Source organism: Vanacampus margaritifer, chromosome 19 (genome assembly GCF_051991255.1).
Source record: "Vanacampus margaritifer isolate UIUO_Vmar chromosome 19, RoL_Vmar_1.0, whole genome shotgun sequence".
NCBI lineage: Eukaryota > Metazoa > Chordata > Actinopteri > Syngnathiformes > Syngnathidae > Vanacampus > Vanacampus margaritifer.
In genome coordinates, this window is record NC_135450.1 from 8,565,133 (window position 1) to 8,591,757 (window position 26,625).

The 26,625-nt window shown below is 37.3% G+C and overlaps 1 protein-coding gene across 3 annotated transcripts; it reads right to left on the minus strand.

The window, feature by feature from the left end:
- Positions 1–453: 453 nt before the first annotated feature.
- lin28b (lin-28 homolog B (C. elegans)) lies at positions 454–26,158 on the minus strand. Of its 3 annotated transcripts, none has more exons than XM_077552996.1 (5): positions 25,987–26,158; positions 25,618–25,724; positions 18,820–18,986; positions 4,698–4,885; positions 454–1,416 (listed from the first exon to the last, which is right to left on the minus strand). In XM_077552996.1, the coding sequence occupies exons 1-5, from the start codon at positions 26,043–26,045 to the stop codon at positions 1,104–1,106; spliced, it is 834 nt and encodes a 277-aa protein (XP_077409122.1). In that variant the 5' UTR covers positions 26,046–26,158; the 3' UTR covers positions 454–1,103. The 3 variants fall into 3 exon arrangements, with proteins under 3 accessions (XP_077409122.1, XP_077409123.1, XP_077409124.1); XM_077552997.1 differs by having other exon boundaries at positions 25,798–26,158; XM_077552998.1 differs by lacking the exons at positions 25,618–25,724; positions 25,987–26,158 and adding an exon at positions 19,426–19,558.
- Between the last annotated feature and the right edge of the window lie 467 nt (positions 26,159–26,625).

The window sequence follows — 26,625 nt, forward strand, 5'->3', positions numbered from 1 at the left end:
CAACTCAATTCAACCCAAAACTGGGTAAAATTTGGTTGGTGGGCTAGTATTGGTATTTTTGACCCAGCAGTTTGACCCTATTAACCCAATAAATTTGGGTTGTTTAGTCCCCCCCAAAAATCTGGTTGATTTGTACAAAACAACCCAAAACTGGGTCAAATTGACCCAAGTAGCCACTCCGATTTTTTGACCCAATAGGGTGACAACAACCCAATTCAACCCAAAATTGGGGAAAATTTACTTGTTAATGGGTTGGTGTTGGTATTTTTGACCCAGCAGTTTTAAGGACCCTACTTCAACCAGCCCAAAAAAAAAGAGGTTTTTTTTCCACCTAGCAGTTTGAAAGGTTTACACCTTTAAGGGTGTATAGTACCCTTAAAAATGCTGTCAAATATTGGTCCAACTCACAAAGTAATTTAACCCAATTTGGGGTTGTTTTACAACCCAAAACATTTGTGTTGTTATGTTCCCCCTAAAAAAAATTGTGTTGTTTTGCATATAACATCCCAGAAATCTGCGGGTCGTCCAACTTTGGACCCAAATTGAGTTGTTTTGGACTAAGTAGTTTTAAGAGTGTACACAATATTGTGGTAAGTGAGTATATCAACTGGGTTAAAATAGTCTTCTCGATCTTAACAGTTGCACCTGGGATCCTTTAAGAAAGCTTTTAACAGTCAATCATATGCGGATTATAGCTTTAAGAGTTACGACTTTTGAAGCATCCTCGTATATAACCCTTCTTAAAATGTGTGTTTAAAAAAAAAAGAGTAATTACATTTGTGAAGACTGAAAAAAAAAAAAGTAACACTTAAGTGTGTAAGGAGGAAAAGCAAATCAAACCATGATCCTTGCATGTTTGCCTCCTGAGCTGCACTGATTGAACGCAAGATCATCCCCTTGCAGTCAGCGTCCCGCGGCGGTCGCTGTGGCGCCACCGCCAGGCTGCAAGGCAAGCGCATGCGTCCGTACCCCCCCGGATGGTTGCTGCGTGGTTGGACAATCAAATTAAATACATGTAAAAAAATAAAAAAAGTTGAAGTAATGAAAAGCTCCCATTTTGTCACAGGTGTGAGGTAGATGAAGCATCGAGGACGAGAGTCTTGTTAGGATTTCCTCCACCTCTGGGTCCGGGGGCCGCGGTGACTTTGGGGTTCTTCGGGAGACGAGGACGAGCCCCCCAGGGGAGAGGCGCCGCGGAGCCCCTCGTCCTCAGGAGGGCCGAGGTAGGCCGACGACCCCGGGCCGGAGGCCGAGGTAGACGCGTGTTGGTCCTGAGAGCCTGCGGGGGGCGCCGGCGCCTTGTGGGGGCATTGGGCCACCATGTGCGTGATGCTCTGGCAGTAGTGGCATTTCTTTGGCTGGGGGGGCAGGCTACACTCCTTAGCGTGGTGGTCCAGACCTCCACAGTTGTAACAGCTGAAGGGGTAAAAAAACAAAAAGATTCATTTTAATTATTTTTTTAGATGTTTTTTTTTTTTAATTATTATTATTGGGGCCCGACCAATTAATCGCCCTTCTAACATTGGCCAAAACAATCGGCCAATATGGCCAAATGGCAGAGTATTTTCCCCTTTAAACGTTATCATCAAAGAAAAACGAAGTTTCCGATGCTGTGAAAGTACCCCGAATGCACCATTTTGCTTGTGTAGCATTAGCAACTAGCAATTGTGTAGCCTATGTTATTCTGCTTATTCTGTTGTCCCTAAGTGTCCTTTAAGCTGTTTAATGACACCCCAGATGGAGTTAACCGTAAAACTAAACATACGACGGTAAGAATTACATCCACTGAATATTTAAATACAAAACATGCTTTGTTTTTAAAACATTGCTAGCTTAGCGCTAATACTAAAAGCGAAGGGAGGATTCACATTCAAATGCTAACAGGAAGTTAGCATCGATTTCGGGAGTGTCGAATATTCACACGCAAATGCTGTGGGAACACAATTCTATGCATTGAATATATCTTTTTAAATAATATGCAGATTAATAGATTATCAGTATTTTTTTTCTGTCAAAAATCCTATCAGCATCGGCCTCAAAAAATGCATATCGGTCGGGCCCTAATTATTATGAAGCAACAATAGGTACAATTCGATCATCACAAAAGAACAAAAAAAAGTGCCTTCTTCAACGCTTGATGTGCTGTGAGAGATTATCAAGGACTGGCTTCCAAAAATGGCATCTCGCTTTGTGTTCAATTAAACAGGCCCAAATGTCACAATAAATCAATTTGTGAAATGAGATCATAATTATCTATTCTTACATTTCATGGCATTGTACTGTGAGATTATTCTGATGTGAAATGAAAAAGGTTGGGAAACATCTGGAATGGCATCTGACAGGATGGACCTGCAATAACTACAATTTACCACGAGATGGCAGTATGACAACACGATTGGGAACTTAGAAGGACCACCATGAAGGAACGCTACAACTAATCGGCATAATCATAAACAAAAATAAAATATTATTCATACTAACTTTGAGTTGTTTAAATGTATATATTTGCACTTTTTTTTTAAATGACTAATTTAATAAATCATGTTTGGTCCAACTTGCATAATACAGTGTTTCAAATAAATTAATTTTTCTTAATATTTTAAACATTTTCTTGTTTTGTACCAAAAAACAAATTGTCCTAATCGTGATTATAATTATTAAAAAAATAGTCGTGATTAATACTTCCCTCATAATTTAGCCACCCTAATATAAATATCATTATTATTATATGTCCTTTACTGTACATTACATACAGCAGCAAAGGGTGCCCTTTAATTCAGTCATTGTCACAAAAAACAACAACAACAAAACAGTCTATAGCAGATATTTCCAAGCATTCATCCATTTTCTATTGTGCTTGTCCTCATTAGGGCTTTGGATAAACTGCAGCCTTTCACAGCTGATGTTGTCCAAGAGGCGGAGCAAACCCTAGACCGGTCGCCAGCCAATCACAGCGTACCGGAGAAAATCTGTGCAAGCACACTACTAGGCCACCGTGCAGCCCATCAATTTTCATGACGTTATTTTCAAATAACATAATATTAAAGCTTTTATTTTCAACTAGTCTTGGTGATGAAACCTGCAAAAATGTATTTCTTTTATCAGATAATAAAAATGTCCTCTTTTTTTCCCTGTGGTAATAGATTTAAGGTGGTGCTCATCGCCAGACAATGTTAAAGCTAAAGATGTAGTTAAAAATAGTGAGTTAACTACTGAAGTCATGTGATTAATTACGATTAAAAAATGTAATGGCCTGACGGCCCTAATTTTTTAATAATCTTTTCTTTAAAAAAAGAAAAAAAAGATTATTAAAAATTAGGGGTGTCAGGTGATTACATTTTTTAATCGTAATTAATCACATGACTTCAGTAGTTAACGCACGATTAATCACAAATTTTCTATCTGTTCTAAATGTACCCCAAAAAAAATTTTCTAGGTTTTCATACTCTTGTTAATAAAAGTGGAAAAAAAATTAAACTAATAGAAATAGTTCAGAACGTCTTTAGCCGTCAATGGCAGTGAATGAGTTAATTATTATTATTAAATTAATTTAATCAATTATCCAAAAAAAGACAATTACTCACAAATTTGATATCTGTACTAATACAATAAAAACAATCTAACTTTTCATACTCTTGTTAACAAAAGTGGGGAAAATGTTAAACTAATAGAAATAGTTCAAATGAATTTTTGACGTCTAGAGCCGTCAATGGCAGTGAATGAGCTAATAATAATCATTAAAAAATATTGATTATTAATTAAATGAATTAAATAATAATAAAAAATTATGAATAATGATAATAATCAAAAAAAAAATAATTGATCCAATTCAAATCAACCGATGTCATTTTTGGGCTCAGCAATCCAAAACGATCCAGAACATGAAAACATCTTTAGCACTCAAAAATAAAAATAAATAGTTGGCCAATGTAATCCAAAAACACAAATGAATTTCTTCCCAGTGGTTAGCAGTTAAGATGACTAACTTGTGTGTGCGTGTGTGTGTGTGTGTGTGTGTGTGTGTGTGTGTGTGTGTGCGTGTGTGTGTGTGTGTGTATCTGGAGGTGATGAAATAAACGCCATTGTAGGATGTCAGGCTCGAGCTTCCTCGAATACAATTTCAGGCCTCATTAAGAATGAAGAGTGCAAGGGAGGGCCGGTACGGCGCAATCAATGACTTCCATCTCCATAATACGGATCTCCCTCACCCCCCCCCCCCTTCCTTTTAGAAACGTGATACTGTGATGTCATTAGAACTAAAAAGTCTACACACCCCTGTTCAAATGCCAGCTTTTTGCTACTTCCTGAATAAAAAAAGGCCAACATACGCTCGGTGTCAAGAACGATCAAGATGAGGTCATCAAGTGTCCTCTTCGACAGTCCGCAGAACAGGTTTGTTATTTATTTATATATATATCATGTCTGCATCAGGGCCAAAAGGAACCCAAGTACCTCTCTTAAGGAAGATCCACATTCAGATTGAAGTCATTGATTGCGCTGTACTGCATTGTGATGCAAATGCACTCGTCAACACTCGCACAAAATTGATCTTAAAGAAGCAAGCGTGTCAGGGCGACATGCTCCATTACGTGAAAATCTCCATGGCAACTGTCATGTGCTGCGTATGTGGAGTCGACGGACTGAAGAAGAAAAAAAAACAAAAAAACGACATTCAACATTGCGTAAAAGTGACTGACCGGTCTCCCTTTGGTTTGCGCTTCTGGAGCGGGACCTTCCCTTTGGGCCTCCTCTCGCTGCCGGCGCAGGGTCCCCCGCCCGGTCCGGTCACCCGCAGGGACTCCAGGCCCTTGCAGGACTTCTTGTAGGTGAAGTCCACCGGCACGCCCTCCTTTAAGCTTCGGAAGCCCTCCATCACCAGCTTGCTCTGACGCACGGCAACAAAACAATGCAAGCGATATTTTCCAGTGTTTTCGTCACGTAAGCACTCTCCTCTTTTATGTTCAATTCAAAAGGCCCACATTTGACACTGAAATTTGTGAGACAAAAAAAAAAAAGGATGTGGGATGCTGAAGCGTTCCCACATTTGTAATATTGTGATTTTTATTCCCCACACTTTTTTTTTTTTACCGTGAAACAACTCTCACACAATACTTTGAAAATTCCCGTCCTCCCGGGGTATATATCATCGGAAAAGACATTACTTACAGTATTTGCACAATTTAACATTAAATATGAAAATGTCGCCTGGTTAATGTGATTTTTCAAAATGGCCAATCAGGCAAGGCAGAAATGTATTTAAATCGCACATTTCAACTTAACTCATTCACTGCCATTGACCAGCTAAAGACTTTTTTTAAAAATCATTTAGACTATTTCTATTAGTTTAACAATTTTTTTTTCCATTGTTAACAAGAGTATTGAAAACCTAAAAAAAAATGTTTTACGTTTAGAACAGACATAAAATTTGTGATTAATCGTGAGTTAACTAGTGAAGTTATGCGATTAATTACGGTTACAAATTTTAATCAACTAATGCCCCTAATTTTTAATAATCTTTTCTTTAAAAAAAAAAAACATTTTTTATTTAATTTTGAATGATCTTTTTTTTTAGCTTAAATTTTCCAGTAAGTTTATGAAAAATAAGAAAATACTAGACCCATATCAACCACAACAGTCTTGAAAATAGTATTTTTAGACTAAAAACAAGTCATATTGACTAAATAAATGATAATAATATGAATTAAAATACATTCACATTCATTTGGCCAACGAGACTGCTTGATCAAATAAGGTAATTAAGTCATATGTATCTTTAAATAAGCAGAATGAGCTTGTCTGAAATTCTTATTTTAAGTGAATAACTCGTCACAGCAAAAGAAGCAAATTTAGGTGAAATTTAAGAAATGATATCTTACTTAAGATTTCTGTTTTTGACAACAGAATAGGGGTGGGAATCTTTGAATGTCTCACGATTCGATTCCGATTCCGATTCTTGGGCCTGCGATTCGATTCAGAATAAATTTTCAATTATGAACGATTTTTGATTCAAAACGATTTGATTGACAATGATTTTTGCTTCAATCTATAGATGCGCAAGGAATCGTAATGATCTACTCCAGCCTGACTCGCTAATGCTAATTAGCGCGCTACTCGCGGCACGTTTATCACTCCACGCTGAAAAAAAAACAAACTTTTATTGGAATAACTTGATCGTGATCCTTCTACTCTCTAATGTGGCTACAACTTAACAGCGTATCAGAACGTGCGGAACCACACTGCCCCTCAGTGGCAAAACCGGGTACAACATGAACAGCGCTCCCAATTAAGGCACACACAAACTAAGGGAAGACAGTATAAAATAATTTAAATCAAATCGATTTTGGGACATTTTAAATCGATTCTGAATCGTACCAAATGAGTCGATTTTTTTTTTGGGCACACCCCTGCAAGAGAAGCTCCTGTATTCAACGTGTACACCCTTTGTGTGCAGCACAACAGCTAAATGCTGCCTCGCCATGTTTGCTTCCAGCCATGCGCTCCGCCATTTGACCTCTAGCAGCCCACTGAACAGGATAAACGTATATAAAATAAATAAATAAATAAACCGAAAGGTGTCTTTACATTGACCGTTTTGAAGTTTGATGACGTAAGTTTTGCATCAAGCGCCGCGCGACTCACTTATCGCACGGGAGCTGGCGGCATTCAGTTTATCTGCTCTTTGCAGCTTCCTATTCCTTCCCCCTGGGAGGAGGAGACGGATGTTGCAGCCATTTAATAACGTTCTCCCGCGCGTTCTATGCACCGCCGTCCATTCTATTTAGTCGCCCCTCAACAATGATTGAGCTCTTCCTGATGGCAGGCAACAGGCGGGTGATAAAGGAGCCCCGCGTCTGCGTCCTTGGCGAGCGGCGGCCGATGGCGGCGTGTGGTGGGTAAATGTGCGCCGCCCAGGACGGCAGATAAAACACGCGTGTGCGTGTGTGTAGGAGGCACACTAAGGGAGCAGGTGACGTCAAATGTAAAGAGAGAAAATATGCTCAGCAGTGTTCTTCCACTATGGCCGTTACCATGACGATGGCATGCTATACATGAAGCGAGGCGTCCTCCGTGGATCCTTTGTTCATGTGCATTCACGTCTCAAACATCTCAAGTCCAAACCCCAAAAACATCGTATTTTATTTATTTGATATACATTTTATTTGATATAATTTTGACATCGCGTAACACATATACATATTTATCATTGTGTATTTTGTGCATTGAAATTGAAAACATAATTTTCAACACAAAACACGATTTTGAAATATAATCAAAATTCATTTTTCGCACTTTATCTTTTATTTTTTTAACTTTATGATAAAAACAACATGAATGGAAATATACAGTAGCAAAATAGAATTTGACAGCTTGCATAAATCCATATTCATATGAATATAAAAAAACAATATCAATTCATGAGTTAAAAAGGTCTAGGGCTAACTCTCGATGAGGGCTGGCCGATCTGGCCCAAAAATAAAATCTCGATTTTTTTTCCCCCAGCCATTCAGGGCGATTACAATTCGGAATAAAAACATGTTTTCATTTCCATCCCTTAATTCGAAAACAGGACATTAGTTGAAATTGACAGTACAGAAAACACGCAAAATAATTTAATGTCAGAAAATCGGCAAAAATGTTGATCATTGTTTTGCAAAGTAAAAGTAGATCTTGTTGAAAAAATATAATCAGTCTGCTTTTATGGAGGAGTCCAGAAATGGGAGAATATTCACTTTTGAGAGGTTACAATTTCAAATTAATAATTATCGATTAATTTGATAATCGAGTACTTCGACAGTAAGTCATATGAAACAGTGAGGTTGCTTCACTTTTCTCCTCAAGTAACATTGAATGAAGTATATTTGATATCTATTTATTTTCTATTTCCAAAAGGGATCTTGTGACTTCCTGTCACCGTTCGAAGACGGATGTTTAGCTGAGGCTGTTATTGGGAAACGAGCAGACGATGACACAGGAAGTAACTTCCACCTTCTCGGACCGCTGACAGGTGGACACCAGCATGAATCCTCCATCGAGCGTGCCTCGTCTTCAAGCTCTGCTGGTGTGTAATCATCGCTGCTCGGCTCTCCAGGTCAAAGTTGAGTGGTTTACCCCCCACCGCCCATAAACCAACAACCCCCACTCCCACCCCGACCACAAGCGACTTCCACAAAGCGCCAGTGAGGAAGCCACACAAGACCTTTTGTTCAGCCGCCGATGTGGAGTATCTCGTCTTCCTGTCGCTGTTCAGTTTGGAGCTCACAAAGTTGCAGGGGGGTCTTAAAGATGGAACTGCCGCGGATCGCCAAAATACATACACTCACATTCACACGCCTCCCAAGTCAGACGGGAAAAAACGAATCTTGGATCTACACATTCATTTGTGACATCTTTGTAGGAGCGGTAGGATTAATACATGTTTTTTTATTTGAACTAAACAAATATTAAATAACATTTTAAAGACACATTGATACTTAACTTAAAAAGTAAGTTCTATTAAATATACACTGCAGATGCAACGATTGATCGATTACTAATCAATTATGAAATTAATCGGTAAACATTTTGATAATCAATTAACCAATTACTATTCAATTGTCAAATTGATCGATAAATGTTTTGCTCATCGATTATCAAAATGAATCGATTATCAAATTAATCGATACATATTTTGATAATTGATTAATCAATTACTATTCAATTGTCAAATTGATCGATAAATGTTTTGCTCATCGATTATCAAAATGAATCGATTATCAAATTAATCGATACATATTTTGATAATTGTTTAATCAATTACTATTCAATTGTCAAATTCATCGATAAATGTTTTGTTCATCGATTATCAAAATGAATCGATTATCAAATTAATCGATAAATATTTTTTAGAATCAATTATCAAATTAATTGATAAATATTTTTATAATCGATTTATCAATTGCTAATCGCTTATCAAATTAATTGGTTAACATTTTGATAATCGATTAACCAATTACTATTCAATTCTCAAATTTATCGATAAGTGTTTTGTTAATCGATTATCAAAATGAATCGATAATCAAATTAATTGATAAATATTTTTATAATTGATTAATCACTTACTAATCAACTATCAAATTAACCCATAAATATTTTGATCCTCGATTAATCATTTAGAGACCTTACTTAATTTAAAATGGTCAGAATTTGAGCCTCTCAACAGTAAATATTCTTAGATTTCTGCCCTCCATGAAAACAGATTGATTAGCTTAGCATTTTTGCAAAATAACATATTTGCAATATTCGTTTTACTTTGGAAAAAAACAATTAATATTTTTTGCCAATGTTATCACGTTACGGACCAAACCAGGAACTGAATCATAAATAATTCATGTTTGAAATAATGTCCCGTTTTTTAATAAAGTATTTTTCTTTAATCCAATTCATCAACCAATCAACAAAAATAACCAACAGATTAATCAATTATTAAAACAATCGTTAATTGCAGCGCAAGTATTATTTTTGGAACAAGATCTATAAAAACTAAAAAAAATAACATGCAAAATCTAGCCTGTAACCCGAGTAGCGTTCTCTGGAACGACCTGGCGGGTGTCCCGAACCGCTCTGTACGTTTAAGCACGGAGGTCATGAAAGTTCAGGGAGTGAGAGAGGGGACGGAGGCGTGGCCTAAAGCCGCAGCGGAAGAGCGAAGGAGGGTGGAGGAGGGCAGAGCATTCAGCGGAGGAGCAACTTGTGATCAGCGCTAGTGAGGGTGGAGCGGGTGAGGGGGTCTTCAGCCTGGGGGGCAAAACCCCCCATTTGATCGAGAGGTCAAAGGTAGCTCTGAGCCCCCCCCAGACCACACCAGTGGCTTCTTACAAATGAAAGAAAGAACGCGCGCTGCATTCTGCCCTTCTCAAGTAAATGTAAAGCTGTGCATTTTCACCTGCGTCCATGTGTGTGTGTGTGTGTGTGTGTGTGTGTGTGTGTGTGTGTGTGTGTGTGTGTGTGTGTTTGTGTGTGTGCGTGCGTGCGTGTGTGTGTGCGTGTGCGTGTGTGTGGGAAGCAGCGCGCAGCGATCGATACGTGCCGGCTGGAAATAGCCCTCCTTTTCACCAGCCGGGCACTCGTCATCACCAGAGCCGCCAATCAATACAGGAAGCGGGAAGGTGAGGGGCCGACGTGGAAGCGGAGATGACCGCCATTACCCCCCCCCCCCCCACTACTCCTCTCGCTCCCATGGCGACCGGCGGCTAATTATGGGATGACGGCGAGGGTGACAGTTAGCGGCTTTTCACATGAGCGGACGCATAAAGCCGAGATGCACATTTCAAAAAGCAGACACAAAGCCCCCTTTAAGAAGCCTCGGCATATTGTCATTAGTGTCCAGGACCCTTGAACCCGGGACCGACACCCATCCCCACCTTAAAAGCCTTCATGTTCCACTGCCTCAAATTAACAGCAGCCAGCAGCTGCCATTAAGACTTCATCATAGGGTTGCAACTACGGTTGCTAACAATTCTTTTAATAATCGATTAATTGGTCAATTATTTTGTCAGTCGATGAATCCGTTTTTTTAAGAACATGTTTTGATTTCTCTCCCTTTATTAAAGAGCAGGGCTTTATTTCAAATTGACTGAAAATTGAAAAAATTATTATCAAAATTAAGCGATTAATCGACAAATAATTGATTATCAAATCAATCGGCTATTTTAATAATCAATTAATGGTTTGGAGTCATTTATTTTATTTAAAATTGTCAAAATTCTCTCATTTTCAGCATATCACCAGCAATTGTTCACTGATTTCTGTCGTCCTTCATGAAAGAAGACTGATTATCTTCTGTGTTTAATCAAAATAAGACATTTGTTTTTACGTTTCCTTTTTTTTTGTAATCACCAAGTACTACGTACGAAAATAAACACCAATCACCGGTTAATAAACAGTAATCGGAGAAAAAAAATGCTTCTGTAATACATAATAATGCAAAATTAAAATGAATCCGATTAGTCGATTAATCACTGAAAGAAAAAGCGTCTTCATAGTTTTTTGTCAGTTTTGCTCGCTTTAAATTATTTATTAGTAGATTGATTATCGGCGCCGATATTCAACATTTTGACAAATATCGATCATACTTTCGAGCTCTACAATGTAATTTAACATTGTCAACAAAAAGCATCAATGTGTCAAACTGCTGCAGTAGAGCGCCAACTACTGTCGAGGAGGACTTACTGCAGTCGGACGTAAACACAAACCGATCTGCCCGTCGGAGACGAAATCAGCACATTAAAGAGTTCAACCCAAGTTGCGCAACAGTACAGCGCAATATATGCAATATTCCAATATTATCTTCAGTTCATAAAATAAGTACGAATTTCAAGTTGCATGTTTTGTCATCCATGTTTACATTTGCTATGGCATCTTCTAGAGTCAGAATTTTGCGCATGGGCCGATGTTGCACGTGAAGGAACCGGATCAAAGAAAGCCCCGGGCATGAGCAAGTGAACGCCGTGCATTATTCAGGATGAATGGCTGATCATCAATACTCATTGAAAACGGGAATAACGGCTGCTTTCCTTTTCCCGCTGAATATTTCATAGGGAATTGTTTTCAAAGTAGATGATGTACATCAAAGAGAAGCATGGCCACGTTGAGGCATAAACAAGACCATATTTTATCATCAGCAAAAGTCATGTTCTTTTATGCTCAGTGTAGAAGTTGCAGGTTTGAATTCAAAATTCATGCTGCGTTCAAATACAAATGATATGGCCACGGTCACTTTGATATTTATGTATTCTACAAAATCATTGCGCTGAATTTGCCGTTTAGCTCAATATCTGATTCAACATAAAATCTCATTATTATTATTATGATGATGATGATTTATAATTATTATTATTATTATTAACCAGACTAATATTTGTTCTTGCAGCTCTTTTATTTATTTGACAAGATGGTCTTAATTTCAGACCTTAATATTTTGGATATTTATTTTTATTTTATTATTATTTATATATATATTTTTTTAAAGAGTGACAGCCACATAAAGTGTTCTCTAATTGCCACGTTATTTTGTTTAATCATTAGAAGAAAGTAAAATGTTAAATGAATATATTGAAATAAAAATGAAATGAGATAAATGTAAAACAAAAAATAATAATAATAATAAAATTTAATTAAAATAAAATAATAAATAGATAATAATAAAAAATAAAATTGAAATAAATGAAATTAATTATCTAAAGGGTTTTTTAAAGAGTGACAGCCACATAAAGTGTTCTCCAATTGCCACATTATTTTGTTTAATCATTAGAAGAAAGTAAAATGTTAAATGAATATATTGAAATAAAAATAATACATGAAATAAATGATGTTGTTAAAGTTAAATGTTTTAATGTTAAAATGTATTTCTGTCCATCCATTAATCAAATGCAATTTCATTTTGCATTTAAGTGTATTATGAAATCCTTTTCTACCGATTATTGTTGTTTAATTGGTACAGTTAAGTGATTAAAAAAAAAAATTTTAAACTAAATGCGAGAGGGATTGATTTTGCTGTCACGTCTAACCAACATTCCGTTTCACGCAATTGAGCAAGAAACCCCCCAAAATGCTCAAACCACCATCACGCGCATCAGCGCACCTCGATGAACTCCACGCACACGCACAAAAACGCCCACACATCAACACCAAAATAAAGCAGAAAAATCACGGCCGACACCGTGAACACGATATTTCCGTCCACGCATCACACTTGGCCTTCCCTTCGCAAGGAAGTCACGTGACCGCATGCTTTCTTTCTCGCTCTCCTTCGGCGTCGCCCCGGGGATGATTTCGCCTGAGAGACAAAGCCTGCCACTGGCTATCTGGAGGCGGGGAGGGGAGGGGGCGGGGCCTGCATGCCAAACGGTGACATGGACCAGAGGTTAATCTCACCGGGGGCCCGCTTTAACCTCGACGCACAAAACCGGCGCGAGCACACACACGCACACACACACACACTTCTCTTCTTCCTCTCCTTTCTGCCATTTTTTTTTTCTAACGACAATTACTAATCATCACATTGTAGCTGCTCCGAATGAAATTTCCAGCAAAGTGTTCTTTGTCATCTTTGGAAACGATCTGGTTCAGCAAGTGTGTGAAATTTCACAGATTTTTTTGTTGTTGTTGCTCTCGGGGTTCCGCAATCAATTCAATCAATGAATATCAATCAATATCCAATTTACAAGACTTTGTGAAGGGGGAGGGGGGGGTGCGTGGCATGGGCCAAAGGGGAGCCCATTGAATTGAACATTTGTGCAGGTTCCTCAGGTAAGATTTTAAAAAGAAAGACATTCAATAAGAATAAAACGAAGATGAAAATTTGAGATCTCCGATAACACTTTTTTTTTTCAGATCGATACTAGTACGAGTGACTGATACAGATACCAATAACTACTGGTACTTTTAATACATACAATTTCAAAAACAATGATGGCTAATTTTAAAAGCAAACTCTATACAGCATTTTTCATTGCCAATTTTCTATCCTTCTAATTTCTAGTTCCTGATCGTAAAACTGACAAGATAGCGGGCGATACTGGTATAAATAATCGTCTATCCTTAATGAAAATAATAAAGCAAAATTTAAAAATGGAAATAAAAATATGAAAAATTTTAATACAAATAGAAGGTAACATGAAGAAAATACAAATAAAACAACAACAAAACAAAAACATAAAATAAAGAAAATTAGTCTTAAAAATAGGGCTGGGAATCGATACTAACTTCCTGAATTAATTCTATTTCGATACACAGGAGTTCAATTCGATTTGATTTTAATTTCCCCCCGATTCGATTTGTTTCCATTTAACCCAATATCGATTAATTTATGGAACATCAATTCTTAAATATCAAGGACAAGATCGGACAAAAATCGAATAATCGATATCGAATCGATTTTTCTTTTCAAGCGTGATATCGATTCATAAAACCATGAATTGATCATTTTAATATCTCTTTTTTCCCATAAATTTACCAAGAAAATAGAATTTTGAAGGCCACTTTTTTTGTATCTTACTGTTTTCTTCAAATTTACTGTTTGCGTGAATTCAAAAGTATTTTCTCACATTTATGAAAGATCTGACTTATTGCACGTTGTGACAATTCAGAATCATTTTAATTTATATTTAATGTTTGTGGAGGTTTTTTTCTATTATGTCCTTGTTGTTTAAGAAGAATTTATGTTCCATAATTAATCAATATCGGATTGAACAAAGTGAATCGAAAAAATCAAAATCGAATCAATTGAGGACATTTGAATCGATACCCAGCCCTACTGTTTTTTATTATCATTATTATTATTATTAATGGATGAATTGGATAAAAACAAATACATTTCTATCCTTTTTTTTTCTTCAAAAATTGGACATTATATCAAATAGTCAAATAAAAAACTAAAAAAGGTCCCTGATAAGAAAATGGAAAGAATTGTGCAATTGTACCTCATTTCTTACAGTACTGCAGCTAAAGCCAAACAATATATTTTCACTTTTTGCGCTGACGTCATGAAAAATTGCACACAAAAGACAAACAAACAAAAAAGTTGCGATAATTGCAAACACACGTATAAATCTATTCTAATAACATCATGCAAATGGAAAAAAACAGCTTTTTTTTCCTACACAAGCAAATGAGGCAGATGGGATATATTAATGCAAACGACATGCTCCTCTCACTGGACCCATTTTCTATATTTAGACACACGGTCCATTAGGAGGACCACGGTATGAAAGTGATGCAGTGTTGTGGGGGGGGGGGGAGTGCCGCATGAAGATGAAGACTGGTTGAGGCTGCCCGAAGGAGGCCACCCCACACGCTATTCACACGCACCATACATAAACCGCCAATGTGATTTGTTGCCTCATGACGAACAGCGATTTGGCTCAAAGTGTCGTAAGGTGATGATGTGACGACGCCTCTGCTGATATCCGGCCCATAAATCGCACACACACACACAAAAAAGTCAGGCAAATTAAAACGAAAACGCTGAAACTGCCTCTCAGCATCCTTTTCCAATTTCCACTTTCAAAACAAGGCCATAAAAGGGGCAATTTAACAGAGGAAGTCAGATTGGCTGCCAAATACGGCGAGCGGGAAAAACATCCACGACGAGCTGCCGTCGTATAAGCTGAATGGATGCCGGCTAATTATCCTCATTCGCCTTTCCAAAAGGTCAAGTACACGCACAGAATCACATTTTTTTTACAGCATTTTACGACGGAAGGATCACACCGAAAGAAGAAAAAGTCACCAAAAAAAAACATGGAATTCTCCAAGGAGCAAGTCATAATAAAGGAAATACTATCGATTAATCGACAAGTAATCGATCGAAAATAATCGACAACTATTTTAATAATCAAGTGATCGTTTGGAGCCTCTTTTTTTTTTTTTTTTTTTTAATGGTCCAAATCCTCTGATTTCAACATATTAACATTAATTGTTGACTGATTTCTGTAGTTCTTCATGAAAGAATCAAAATCAAGATTTTTGCAAACAATCAATGACCCAACCGCTAACACAGTACGACATCAATCCCCCCCCCCCCCACCCCTTTTTTTTTAATCACTATATGAAAATGAAGTAAGAAACAACCACCAGTCACTGGTTAATAAAAAGTAATCATGGGAAAAAAATATTTTGTAATACACTTTAATGCAAAATTAGAACGAATCCAATGAGTCGATTAATCAATTGAATAATCGATAGATTAATCGATTCTAAAAATATTCAATAGTGACAGCACTACTTGTAATGATGGGAGATTAATGTTATAAAGCCACATTATTACGAGAGCAAAAAATGAATTCTACAAGTAAAAATCATGATTAGAGATTCAACGTTGAATCGAAAATTAATTGATTATCAAATGCATCGGCTATTTTTGACAAGTGATTCATCGTTTGGATACCTTTTTTAATTTAAAATTGTCCAAATGCTCAGAATTTCAGCTTCTCAATAGGAAGCAGTCTTCGATTTCTGTAGTTTGTATTGTTTGAAAAATATGTGGAACGATTTTGAGGAAAAATGTAAGTGCCGTAGATGTTATAATAAATATATATAAATAATAAAATAATAACATGCATATTTGGTGGATATTTATATATTGTAGAGGTTTTTTTGGTGGATTTTCACTTACTGTATAATGTTTACATAATAATTTATTTATATATTTTATATAATATTTTTTATAACTGTTAGTTATGAATTTAGCGTAAATACGGGGGGAAAGTCATGACATTTCAAAAACAAAGTTATAATGTTACAGTACAATCTTATTGATTCAAGAGGCACAATTAATATTCCAATAATAATGAATAAATATTATAATGTAATTGTCAAATGTATCCCCAAATCACATTTAACAGCTTCTACTGATGATGAAGTTGATGTGCCAAAAATAGCATCAAGTACACGTTTATCGTAATATTAGTATTTTTATTCTCAAAATAAGAGCACCTTATTGTCATAATAGCAAACACATTTTTATTGCAATATTACAACTTTTTATGCTTGTTCAAATAAGAGGTTTTTTTTCTTGTAGCATCATGATTTTGTTGTCATGGAATTACAATTGAATTGTTGTAAAAGTGCATTTTTTCTCATAATTCTTATTTAATACTCGCAAAATTCCACAATACTTTCCTGTCATTTTATGACCAGGAACATAATTTTTCTTTCCAGTGTGCAAGAAATTCAGAATATTTATTATTATTGTAACCCTCATTTGAACTTTACAGCTGTAATTAATGACATATTTATCAGTGCGTATTCATGAATAGGACTTTTTAGCTCATCTCATTAAAAGAGACAATCAATCGATTAATCCACAACTAATCGATTATTAGGGATGTTAGAAAAAATCGATTGGGCAATATATCGCGATATTACAGCGCGCAATTCTCAAATCGATTCAATATGCAGCCGAATCGATTTTTAAACATCAATTTTTTATGGGAATATTCAACAAAACGTCTTACTTAGGGTTAGGATTTACACATTAAGCATGGAAGAATGTTATATTAATGGAACATTAAGCCTTAATATTTGATTTCAGTGCTGTTCAAACATGAAACAGACTGCAACCTGAATTTTCAGATAAATAAATACATTTTCATACAAATCTTACAGTGTGCATGTACACGTTTACTGATTTTATTTTCTAAATTTGAGTTTTTTAAAAAATCGCAACAATCAATTTATAGATTAGTATCGGGATTAATCGGTATCGAATCGAATCGTGATACGAATCGAATCGCCAGAAGACCCTATCCCCTATCGATTATCATTTTATTATTATTTTTATTTTATCGCTTTAAAATTTTTTTAATCAATTGTTTACAGACTTTGTTCAATTTAACATTCTGAATTTCAGCTTTCTCATTTGCAAGATTGTGGATTTTCTGTACGGCCAAATTGAAATAATGTCCTGTTTTTCAACAAAGGAATAGAAATCTATAAATAATCAATTTATAGATTAGTATTGGGATTAATCGGTATCGAATCGATTCGTGACCTATGAATCGTGATACGAATCGAATCGCCAGAAGACCCTATCCTCTATCGATTATCATTTTATTATTATTTTTATTTTATCGCTTTAAAAAAAAATTCAATCAATTGTTTACAGACTTTGTTCAACTTAACATTTTTCAAATGCTCTGAATTTCAGCTTTCTCGTTTGCAAGAATAGGCTTCGATTTTCTGACAAATGTTTTGGACCAAACACCAAACACATAACAGAATCAACATTAATTGCTATTTGTGGATTTTCTGTACGGCCAAATTGAAATAATGTCCTGTTTTTCAACAAAGGGATAGAAATTCAAAGGTGTTTTTCATCCGACTCGATTGATTAATTGACAAAGTAAGCGACATATTCATCGATGTTGAAAATAATGATAATAAATAATAAAAAAAAAAAAAGAAGAAAATAACGGGCCGTTGCAGCCCTAGACCATTCTATAAAGAAAAACCAATTAACTACTTCATACTTTCTTTTCAGAGGTCAAACCCAAGAACATCCGAGCTTTCCCAGCACCATACAGATGTTTCATATTTTATCATTGTACACCAACTTGCAATCATTCCTTTCACGTGTCGAAATAAAAACAATAGAATGCAGCAAAAGCCCAACAATAGCTTCATACACTTTTCCAAACACTTTTTAACATCAACTTGCATCAACTTTTCCAGCACCCTAATCACATATTGTCAAAATCCTTCATTCGTGACACATTTTCAAGCTGTTAATTTCCATTTTTTAAAGCACCATAAAGCAGCATTAAATCGAATACTCTAAAGGATTTTTCCCAATCAAATTAAAGAAGATGGCAATGGATACATGCAAATCATTGATCTTTTTAAATAGCAAAAGGGAGATGAAATGAAATGAAAACCTATTGGTTTTATGGGTGGCTTCCACGTCTCGTGAAATAAAAAGCACTCGACTATTCTTTTCCGACCTTCAAAATTCCAACATTGAAATTCAAGCATTTCCAAGAATTTCAAGCCCCCGTGGGAACTCTGCAGGGCTAAGCGGGAGACACTTCTCCTCCCTCTGCAGGCAGGAGGGAGGAGGAGGAGGAGGAGGAAACTACACTTACAGCATGCGGCCAGGAGAGGAAATAAGGCGTGTTTTGTCCCCCCCCCCCCAGGCCCGTGGACAACGCGTGATCACATCGCACATTGATGCAAAACATCTGAGCTTGTCGTAAATGCTGTTATGATCTTCACAATGCCAGTGTGTGGTGGTCAGCATTTGTGTGTGTGTGTGTGTGTGTGTGTGCGTGTGTGACCACCTACTTGGTGCACGAAAACATCCAGAGGGGGGTCGACGGGGGTCCCCTCGCTGCTAGTCATGGAGATAAATCCGAAGCCCATGCGGACGTTGAACCATTTGCAGAAGCCCGATCCTGAGCGGACGTGGGGTCGAGTCCGCTCCTCCTGCTCAGTGGACCTGGCGGACCCTCCTGGAAATAAAGTCATAGTGAAAGTGAGTCATTTAAATTAAGTGGAGGTGAGAAAGTGGAGGGTCGAGTGACGTTCACGGCCGGTAGTAATTTTCTAAACTAGGCATTCTATCTCCCATAAACAGTATGTTAAGTAGCACGTTTTGGCCGAAAGCCCTGTTAAAAGTTACTCCCTTGTTTTGTACATGTTCTGGAGCCACAGCCCACTTGTTACGGGGAGTTCTGGGCGGTGCTGGCCCAAAAGGCAGGTGTACCGTACTGTACTGTACTGTACACATGGACGTGCTTTTACAGGACCACAAACACACTTTCGCGCGCTCGTTCAAACGCGAACGCGCACGTACACAAGCGAAGAAGCGAGTGGACACTTTCAAACATTTACAACCACGTTCGTTCGCGTTTAAAAATGAGAGAAAATAAGTGTAAAGGAGGGGGGGACCTTCGGCCATGTTTCCCCGCGGACCCTCTGCGGCCAAGTTGCGGTCGAGAAGCTTGTGGAGCGAGCGAGCGCTGCGGCGGTCACCATGAATCCGACGTCGTCGTCACGTCACGCCCGCGGCTCAGCAGTGGAGCTCGGCCGGGTGTCGGTGTCATGTCTCCCCCCTCTGGCTTCCCTTCGAGCCCCCGCTTTCCTCCTTAGCAAGCTGCACCTCTGCTCACTGCTAGCGTAACCCCCCCGCATCCACATCCCACTCTCACTCACCCGCACACTCGCTCGCCTTCCCTCTCTCTCGACAGGCACCGCCCACTCCGACGAGCTCCCGCGCTTTGATTGGCTGGCGAACTGGCTGTGGCCGTGCTCGTCGTGAGAACACGTGACCTTGCCAATTGCTGTTTTTTCCTTCAATAAATACCATTGAGCAATTCGGTGGAGGAATCAAACTCGCAACGTTTATTAAGGGGCACCCGCAAGTGTCTTGAGGCACGTGACTAAATTTTAAATGATCCATGTGCTGGATTAATTTACTGTACAGTAATTGGCAATTCTGAACATCCGGCATTTCTGATATTTCCACAATGCAAATGCTTCCTTTACATGATAAAAACAAACGGCGTATTGTACTATGACTAGCATACAAAACCGGGCTGATTGTTATAATAGTCAAATGACAGTTACATTTTGAAATCAAAATAATCCTCACAAATCAAATTCCTTTCACAGAGTTGACCGCCATTTTGACTTCGGAAGTGTCAATAAATGTTTACAAAATGGCAGATTGCACGCATACTTACACAAAAGCTAGTATTTACAGGCGCAAAGATCAATCACTTAATCGACAACTGATCGCTTATGAAAGTAATCGATTATTATTTTTGATAGATACATTTTTAATAATAAAAAAAAAATTCACATCCTCTGACTTCAGCTTCTCAAACAAGAAATATTCTTCTTTTTGTAGTCCCCCAGGAAAGCAGACTGATATCTTTGTGTTGAAATCAATATAAAACATTTGCTCTTACTTTGGAAACAAAATAATCACAGATTTGTGCCTATTTTCTCACATGTTATGGACTGTAACTTAATCTGAATAAATGTTTGCATTTTCTGCATTATCAATATGAAATAATGTCCTGTTTTTGATAAAGAGATGGAAATTAAAGCATGTTTAAAAAAAAAAAAAAGATTAATCCATTATTAAAATGACCATTAGTTCCAGCCCTACACATTTTTCCTCCACAATAGCACACTGAACATTAGACCAGAGCATTCTCTCAAGAATCCAATGGGGTGATTGGGACAAAATCCGTCACCACGAGAAAAAAAATAAAATAAAATTAAGACTCCAAACTGTTTAACTTTACTACATGAAAATACATGATCTGTTCAGCACTGAAAAAAACGGTCAGAATTGCTTACTGAGGTTAAGTCATAATGATTCCACATGCTTCTTAATGTGGGTTTAGTTAAGTGCTTAGATGGAGGGAGAAAAGTGTTGAGAAGATTGCTCCATTTGCACTTCAATTGTCATCTCCCCATCTACATAGTTATCCAAAACTATAAACAAAAATTAATAAATGAGGGCATGGGCTCTCCACTTATTCATTGATCGGCTATTTAGACATACAAAATGCTTTAAAAATACATGAACGAACGCGGAAACTTTTCAAATGAAATGACTGATGAGATTCAGTGATTACGATTCGATTTTGATCAAGTAAGACGGCAGCTTTTGTCATATTTGTTTAAAAACATGTCAAAGCTTTCCAGAGCCCAAACTAAGTTAATTAAATTCAAAGAAACTAATGAATACACACACACTCGCACGCACGCACATACACATTGTCACCCACATACAAAAAAATAAATAAATAAAATAAGGAGAGCAATGATGATGACATGTCAAATCGGTAAAATTACCGAATGAACAATACTGAGCTCGCCAGAAAAAAAAAAAAAAATCAAAAAATTCAAAGAAACAACAAACCCTCAGCAACATCAAACCGATTGATATCGATTTATACCTGGTCTGCAACTCTCATTAAAAGATGATTTGATACGTATCTATATACACAATACATAGGGTACGATACGAGAACGGAATTTCAGTCACAACAAAACTGATTTTCACATTTTTCAAATGGGCTTTTGTACACATATATGTATACATGCACTCAAGTAAGACTAAGTGTGTATACAAACCTATACACACACACACACATATATATGAAAGAACTGAAAGGATGTCGTACTCTTATATAGGCAACGTATAGCGAAAGGAAACGACCGAACCCAGAAGCACCCGGCTGCTTATTTTCTTTCAATTCCTTCCCTAAATATCTCGTCTGTTTTCCCCGCGTGCTCTCCATGTTGTTTTTGAGCTCGCTCAAGTCACCTCCTCGTATCCTTTTTTTTTTTTTTTTTTTAGTGGGCACTGCAGTGGAGAGCTGAACTCACAACTCTGGAATGCGACTGGAAAACCCAGAAAAACAAAATGTGCTGAAACCGGTGACGTCCTTTGCTCGCCTGTCATTCTCAAATCGATCCTGGGATGTGAGGAGAAACGTCCCAATATTCACCCAGGACAAAAAAAAAATGTTACTTTATAATACTGGGTATCTATGAATGTTTACATTTTCAAACACATTTTCTGATGGTGAAAAAAAACGAATACAAGGTGATCTTAAACTAAAGTTGTCTATCTTGTGAAGGAGATGACGACAAGGTGGAAAAGTGAAAAGGTGCCATCTTATCGCTGATATCGGCGCGAGCGTTCCCAAGATGCGCGAGGAGAAACGAGGGTGGGAGGGATCTCACGCTGCAAGGAATGGCGAGTGGAACAACAACAAGCCCCACAATCTCCGCCCACCAAAGACCTCAAAGCCCACCCTCCGGAATTCACAAGTTCAACCCCCATCGGCCGACTGCCCACCCACATACAGGCAGGCCGAGGCCCGGGCCCGAGCCCGCCGAGGCCCCGCCGAGACACCCCCCCCCCCCCTAAAGAAAGTGTGGATGCAATGTTTCATTCAGATGTGATGTGATATTGATGACGGGACAAGTCAACTTGATCAGTTCTTTTCGCACTTAACTAATCCAAATAGTACAGCTGCAGTATATTTTTCAATGTGAGACTTTCTAAAATGTTGATGCTTTTTAAATGTCATTAAAGCAATGTTGAAATCATAATATTCATTAGTGTTATGTTGATTATGAATGAACACAATTTCTGGCTTTCATTTTAGATTGAGAAATGGAGAAAGGGATGCTTCTTACATCAGTCATTTGTACAATATATCACATTAGACTTAGTTTCTATATATTTTAATGATATTATACTTCATTAACTAGAGAAATAAAAGAACACATTCAATTTGGTCTCTTGTTCTTTCATGTACATTATGGGATGCAGCATTGCCAGATATGTTGTTTCTAACCTTTATCATTAGATTTAAACAAGACAAGCTCGGTCAGTGCTTTGACTAATTGCCTGCCGCAGGGAGGACCCGGGTTTGAACTGTGCTTGGACAATTCTTTATGCAATATTGAATACTAATCATTGTCAAATTATTTCACATCCATTACTTTTGATGTCATTCGTCATTATTAACTTTTGTTTCTATATTCAAAATTCAATTTCATACCTCAATATTCACTACAATGACATACAAGGTCACAGAGGGTCTCTTTTATGGCAGCAATGGCCCAGTGGCTAGTTCAACAGTGATTTGGCCGGTAAGCAGGAGGCGAGGGTTCGAATCCCACTTTCACCAGATTGTAGTTTAATTTATTTATCTTTTAACTACAAATAAAACTCTGTAATTTTCATATAATTTATCTTTCAATTTACTTCATAAGCATTTATCTGAGCATTCCAGCATCCCCTCGCAATTTCTGCAGAAATTTCACTTAGTCTCGTTAACAAAGCTCTTGTTCGGATCGTTTAATAAATTTCTATCAATCACATGGAGAGAAGTAGAGTTTTGAAAGGTTTCTATTCAACTATTATGCAAATACAAAGCAATATAGTATCTATCTATCTATCAGGGTTTATAACCAAAGAAGATTTGAATATGAAAAACGAGTTTTGATGTAAAAGATGTGAGACGAATTTAAACAAATCTAATTGTTCCAATATAAAATACATCGAGATATGTATCGAATGGACTTTTTATTGAAGAGATGCACACCCCTAAACAAAGAGTTGGAGGCCGAAGATGTACAAAAACGTCTTAATGCCATATGCTAAACCCAACAGGAAGTCTGCCATATTGAATTTAGTACCAAAATCTGACCTGATAATGTAATATTACAATATTTACATGATATAGGCTACTGTATAAAGTCATCTCAGCAATGGTATACTGTATCTTAATGTATAATATAGTAGCACAAATTCATTTAATTTCACACAGTCGAATGTTTATTAATGGTATTGAGAAAATCCACCTGTTTTTTTCCCCATGCTAACCATTATTATTATTAGAATTTTATAGCCATTACATCAACATTTTCATTTAACAGCACTATATTATCTCAATGGGTTTTTATCTGGTTAAAAAAAAAAAGTTATGATAAGGATAAAGAGCGTGGATAAAACTTAAATGGTTCTCGCCACACCTCTTAATTGCTTATTAAATAAATGCTTTGCAGTGTATTTAAAAATGTACCTGGAGGTCACAAATTAAGAACAATCCCCTTAAACCCACCTTTAGCAAGCTTAGCTAGTTATCCCAATTCCTACAAATGACAAACCAGCGCCAAAACAAGGTGACGTCACGTGACGCAACGTGCTATTAACAAGGTGCTATTTGAGTGCGTAAAATCAAGCGAGTATTGGGGCACACATGGAGATTCCTGAGCTATTCCAACTTTCCCGAGGAGAGACTTTGGACTCCCTCACCCCAGTTAACCCGACCCAACCCCCACATGCATGCAATGCAGGCAGGCAAGCCTGGGTAGGCTCCCAGAGGAAATGTGTCTTTTCTACCCTCACTAGCTGTCAATGCAGTTCAAAGGGGTTCATTGAGTTCGTCGCTCGCTTTTCATTTTTTAAGTGAGCGGGGGGGTTGTTTTTGTTGCTTATTTCATGCATTCCAGCCACCAATCCTTCACCTTTCCTACATCCACCACATGAGATGTGTAAACTGCCAATTTAAGAAGGTAGCTCGCTCCCACGAGTTCTAATCTTATTTGATCGTTTTCTCAGGCAGAAATTGGATTACTTTATTGATTATTTCGCCATTTTAGTCACCATAAAGCCCCAATAATTGTCTTAATTTTGATGAACATCAACTTTAGGCATTACTTTTTTTCTTATCACAAAACTTTTCAAGGCAATTAGAAAACATTTTTGCAGGTCAGCTTGGCAGATTTCGTTGATTACAAATTTGAATGAACGAAAAATTTGCATACATCTTTAAAAAAACAAAAAACACGCATGCGTTTTGCTGGGATGCTTATTTGGCCACGTGTTTATTTTTCAAAACTTTGTTTGCCATTCACAGTTAACATATACATGAAAATAATCTCTATTAACAGTTTAAACTCTCACTTAATATTTTCGCAGGGTTTTAAATGAGCTTTGCAAAACCGAGAAAATAATCCAGTGAGGAGTTAATGCAACACTTTTTTGTTTTTGTTTTTTTAATTACCCGACTTTGATTTTTTTTTTTTTTTGAGTGACTAAACACCATCTAAAACAGAAGAATAAAAGCTAATGTCAAATATTCAATAGTAATGAGAAACAGAATTAATGGTCGAGAACGTAATATCGGTGACGTCATAGGATGTCGAGGGGCGTTTTAGGACAGACTCGCGAGCAGAAAAAAATGCGCACAAAGGGACAGAAAATATCCACTTCCGGCCAACAAAAGCCACTTTTCGTTTATATTTTGGACTTTAAAGGTTAGTGCGTCATTTTCTTACTGTCTCGCTTCAAACCTGACTTTCTTTGAACCCTCAAATTATTATTTTTAAATTGTTTCGAAGTAAATTGAGCCCCTCAAATGTGTAAATGATCGATTATGGTCTTTCCGGTGTTGGATTGCTTCTTCAAAATGACCTTTAAATACAAACACGTAAAGTTGGGCACTGTTAAGGCGCCCCTTGGTGTGAGCCTGCTGTGTTTTTCTCTTTCTGGTGCAACACTTGTTACATTGGAGCACAACTGCTGATATAAAAGTGACTTACCTGCAAGAGATGGCGCCGACATCTTCTCTGCAGATTTTTGCATACTCGAATAAAAGTATACGAATTCGCTTGGACGTTCCAGCCGCGTTTTGTATTGTGCTGGCCATCTGCAATTAAACACATTTTCCATGCATGAATATTTAATCGGCACATTGGAACGTAAGATGAGCAGCGGTTTACCACAGCAGCGTCATTTGTTAAGATTGTTTCTTCTTTTTAAAAAGGTGGTTTGGATTTACTAAAAACGTCCTGGCTTTTTGTTGTTGTTGCACATTTTCAAATTTGACAAATGTTTCAACAATGACGGAGTCATTTAAAAGGAGATAACGAGGTGCAAAATAACTCCATGTTGCCCCAAAAGTTACTCACAGCACGCTTACTCTCCTTCCCCCCTTTTTTCTGGGCTTCACTACATTTTGCTGACGCATTCAAGTAGAATCACGTTTGATTGTTTTTCTCTCAAGGTGTACCTCAACGTGATTAGGTTGTTTTGCATTCACACTTCCACACGTTTTCAAAACTGTGTATTGAAGTGGAATGAAACGACACAGCGCCCCCTTTGGTGGCATACGGCTTCGTCTCACGTGATAACTTCATCAAGTAAAACCGTGATAAATGTTAAAACGCGATAACCTTCATGTGTTTTTTTTTTTTACGTATAATAACGTGATACTGAAGCTTTTTTTTTTTACTGGTGTGACAGTAATAAACTTACATAGAAGAGCTCCTATCTTGTATTATAAATTAATCAAATATGATTATATGCAGTAGCGTCAATGAATAAAGTACATGACATCATTATCGACAACACATCCTGCTAACAGGTGCTGCAGAAGCTTCGCTCCCTCATTTCGATTCTTGTCTCCAAGGCGCCACCTCCAGGCCAGTTCCTGAAAAGCTGCATTATGAAGATGATGAGAAAATTGTCACCTGTGTTAGTAAATGTGGTCATAACTGTCAAATGTAGAATTGTCAAACAGGGGACACCTTTTTTTTTTTTTTAGTATA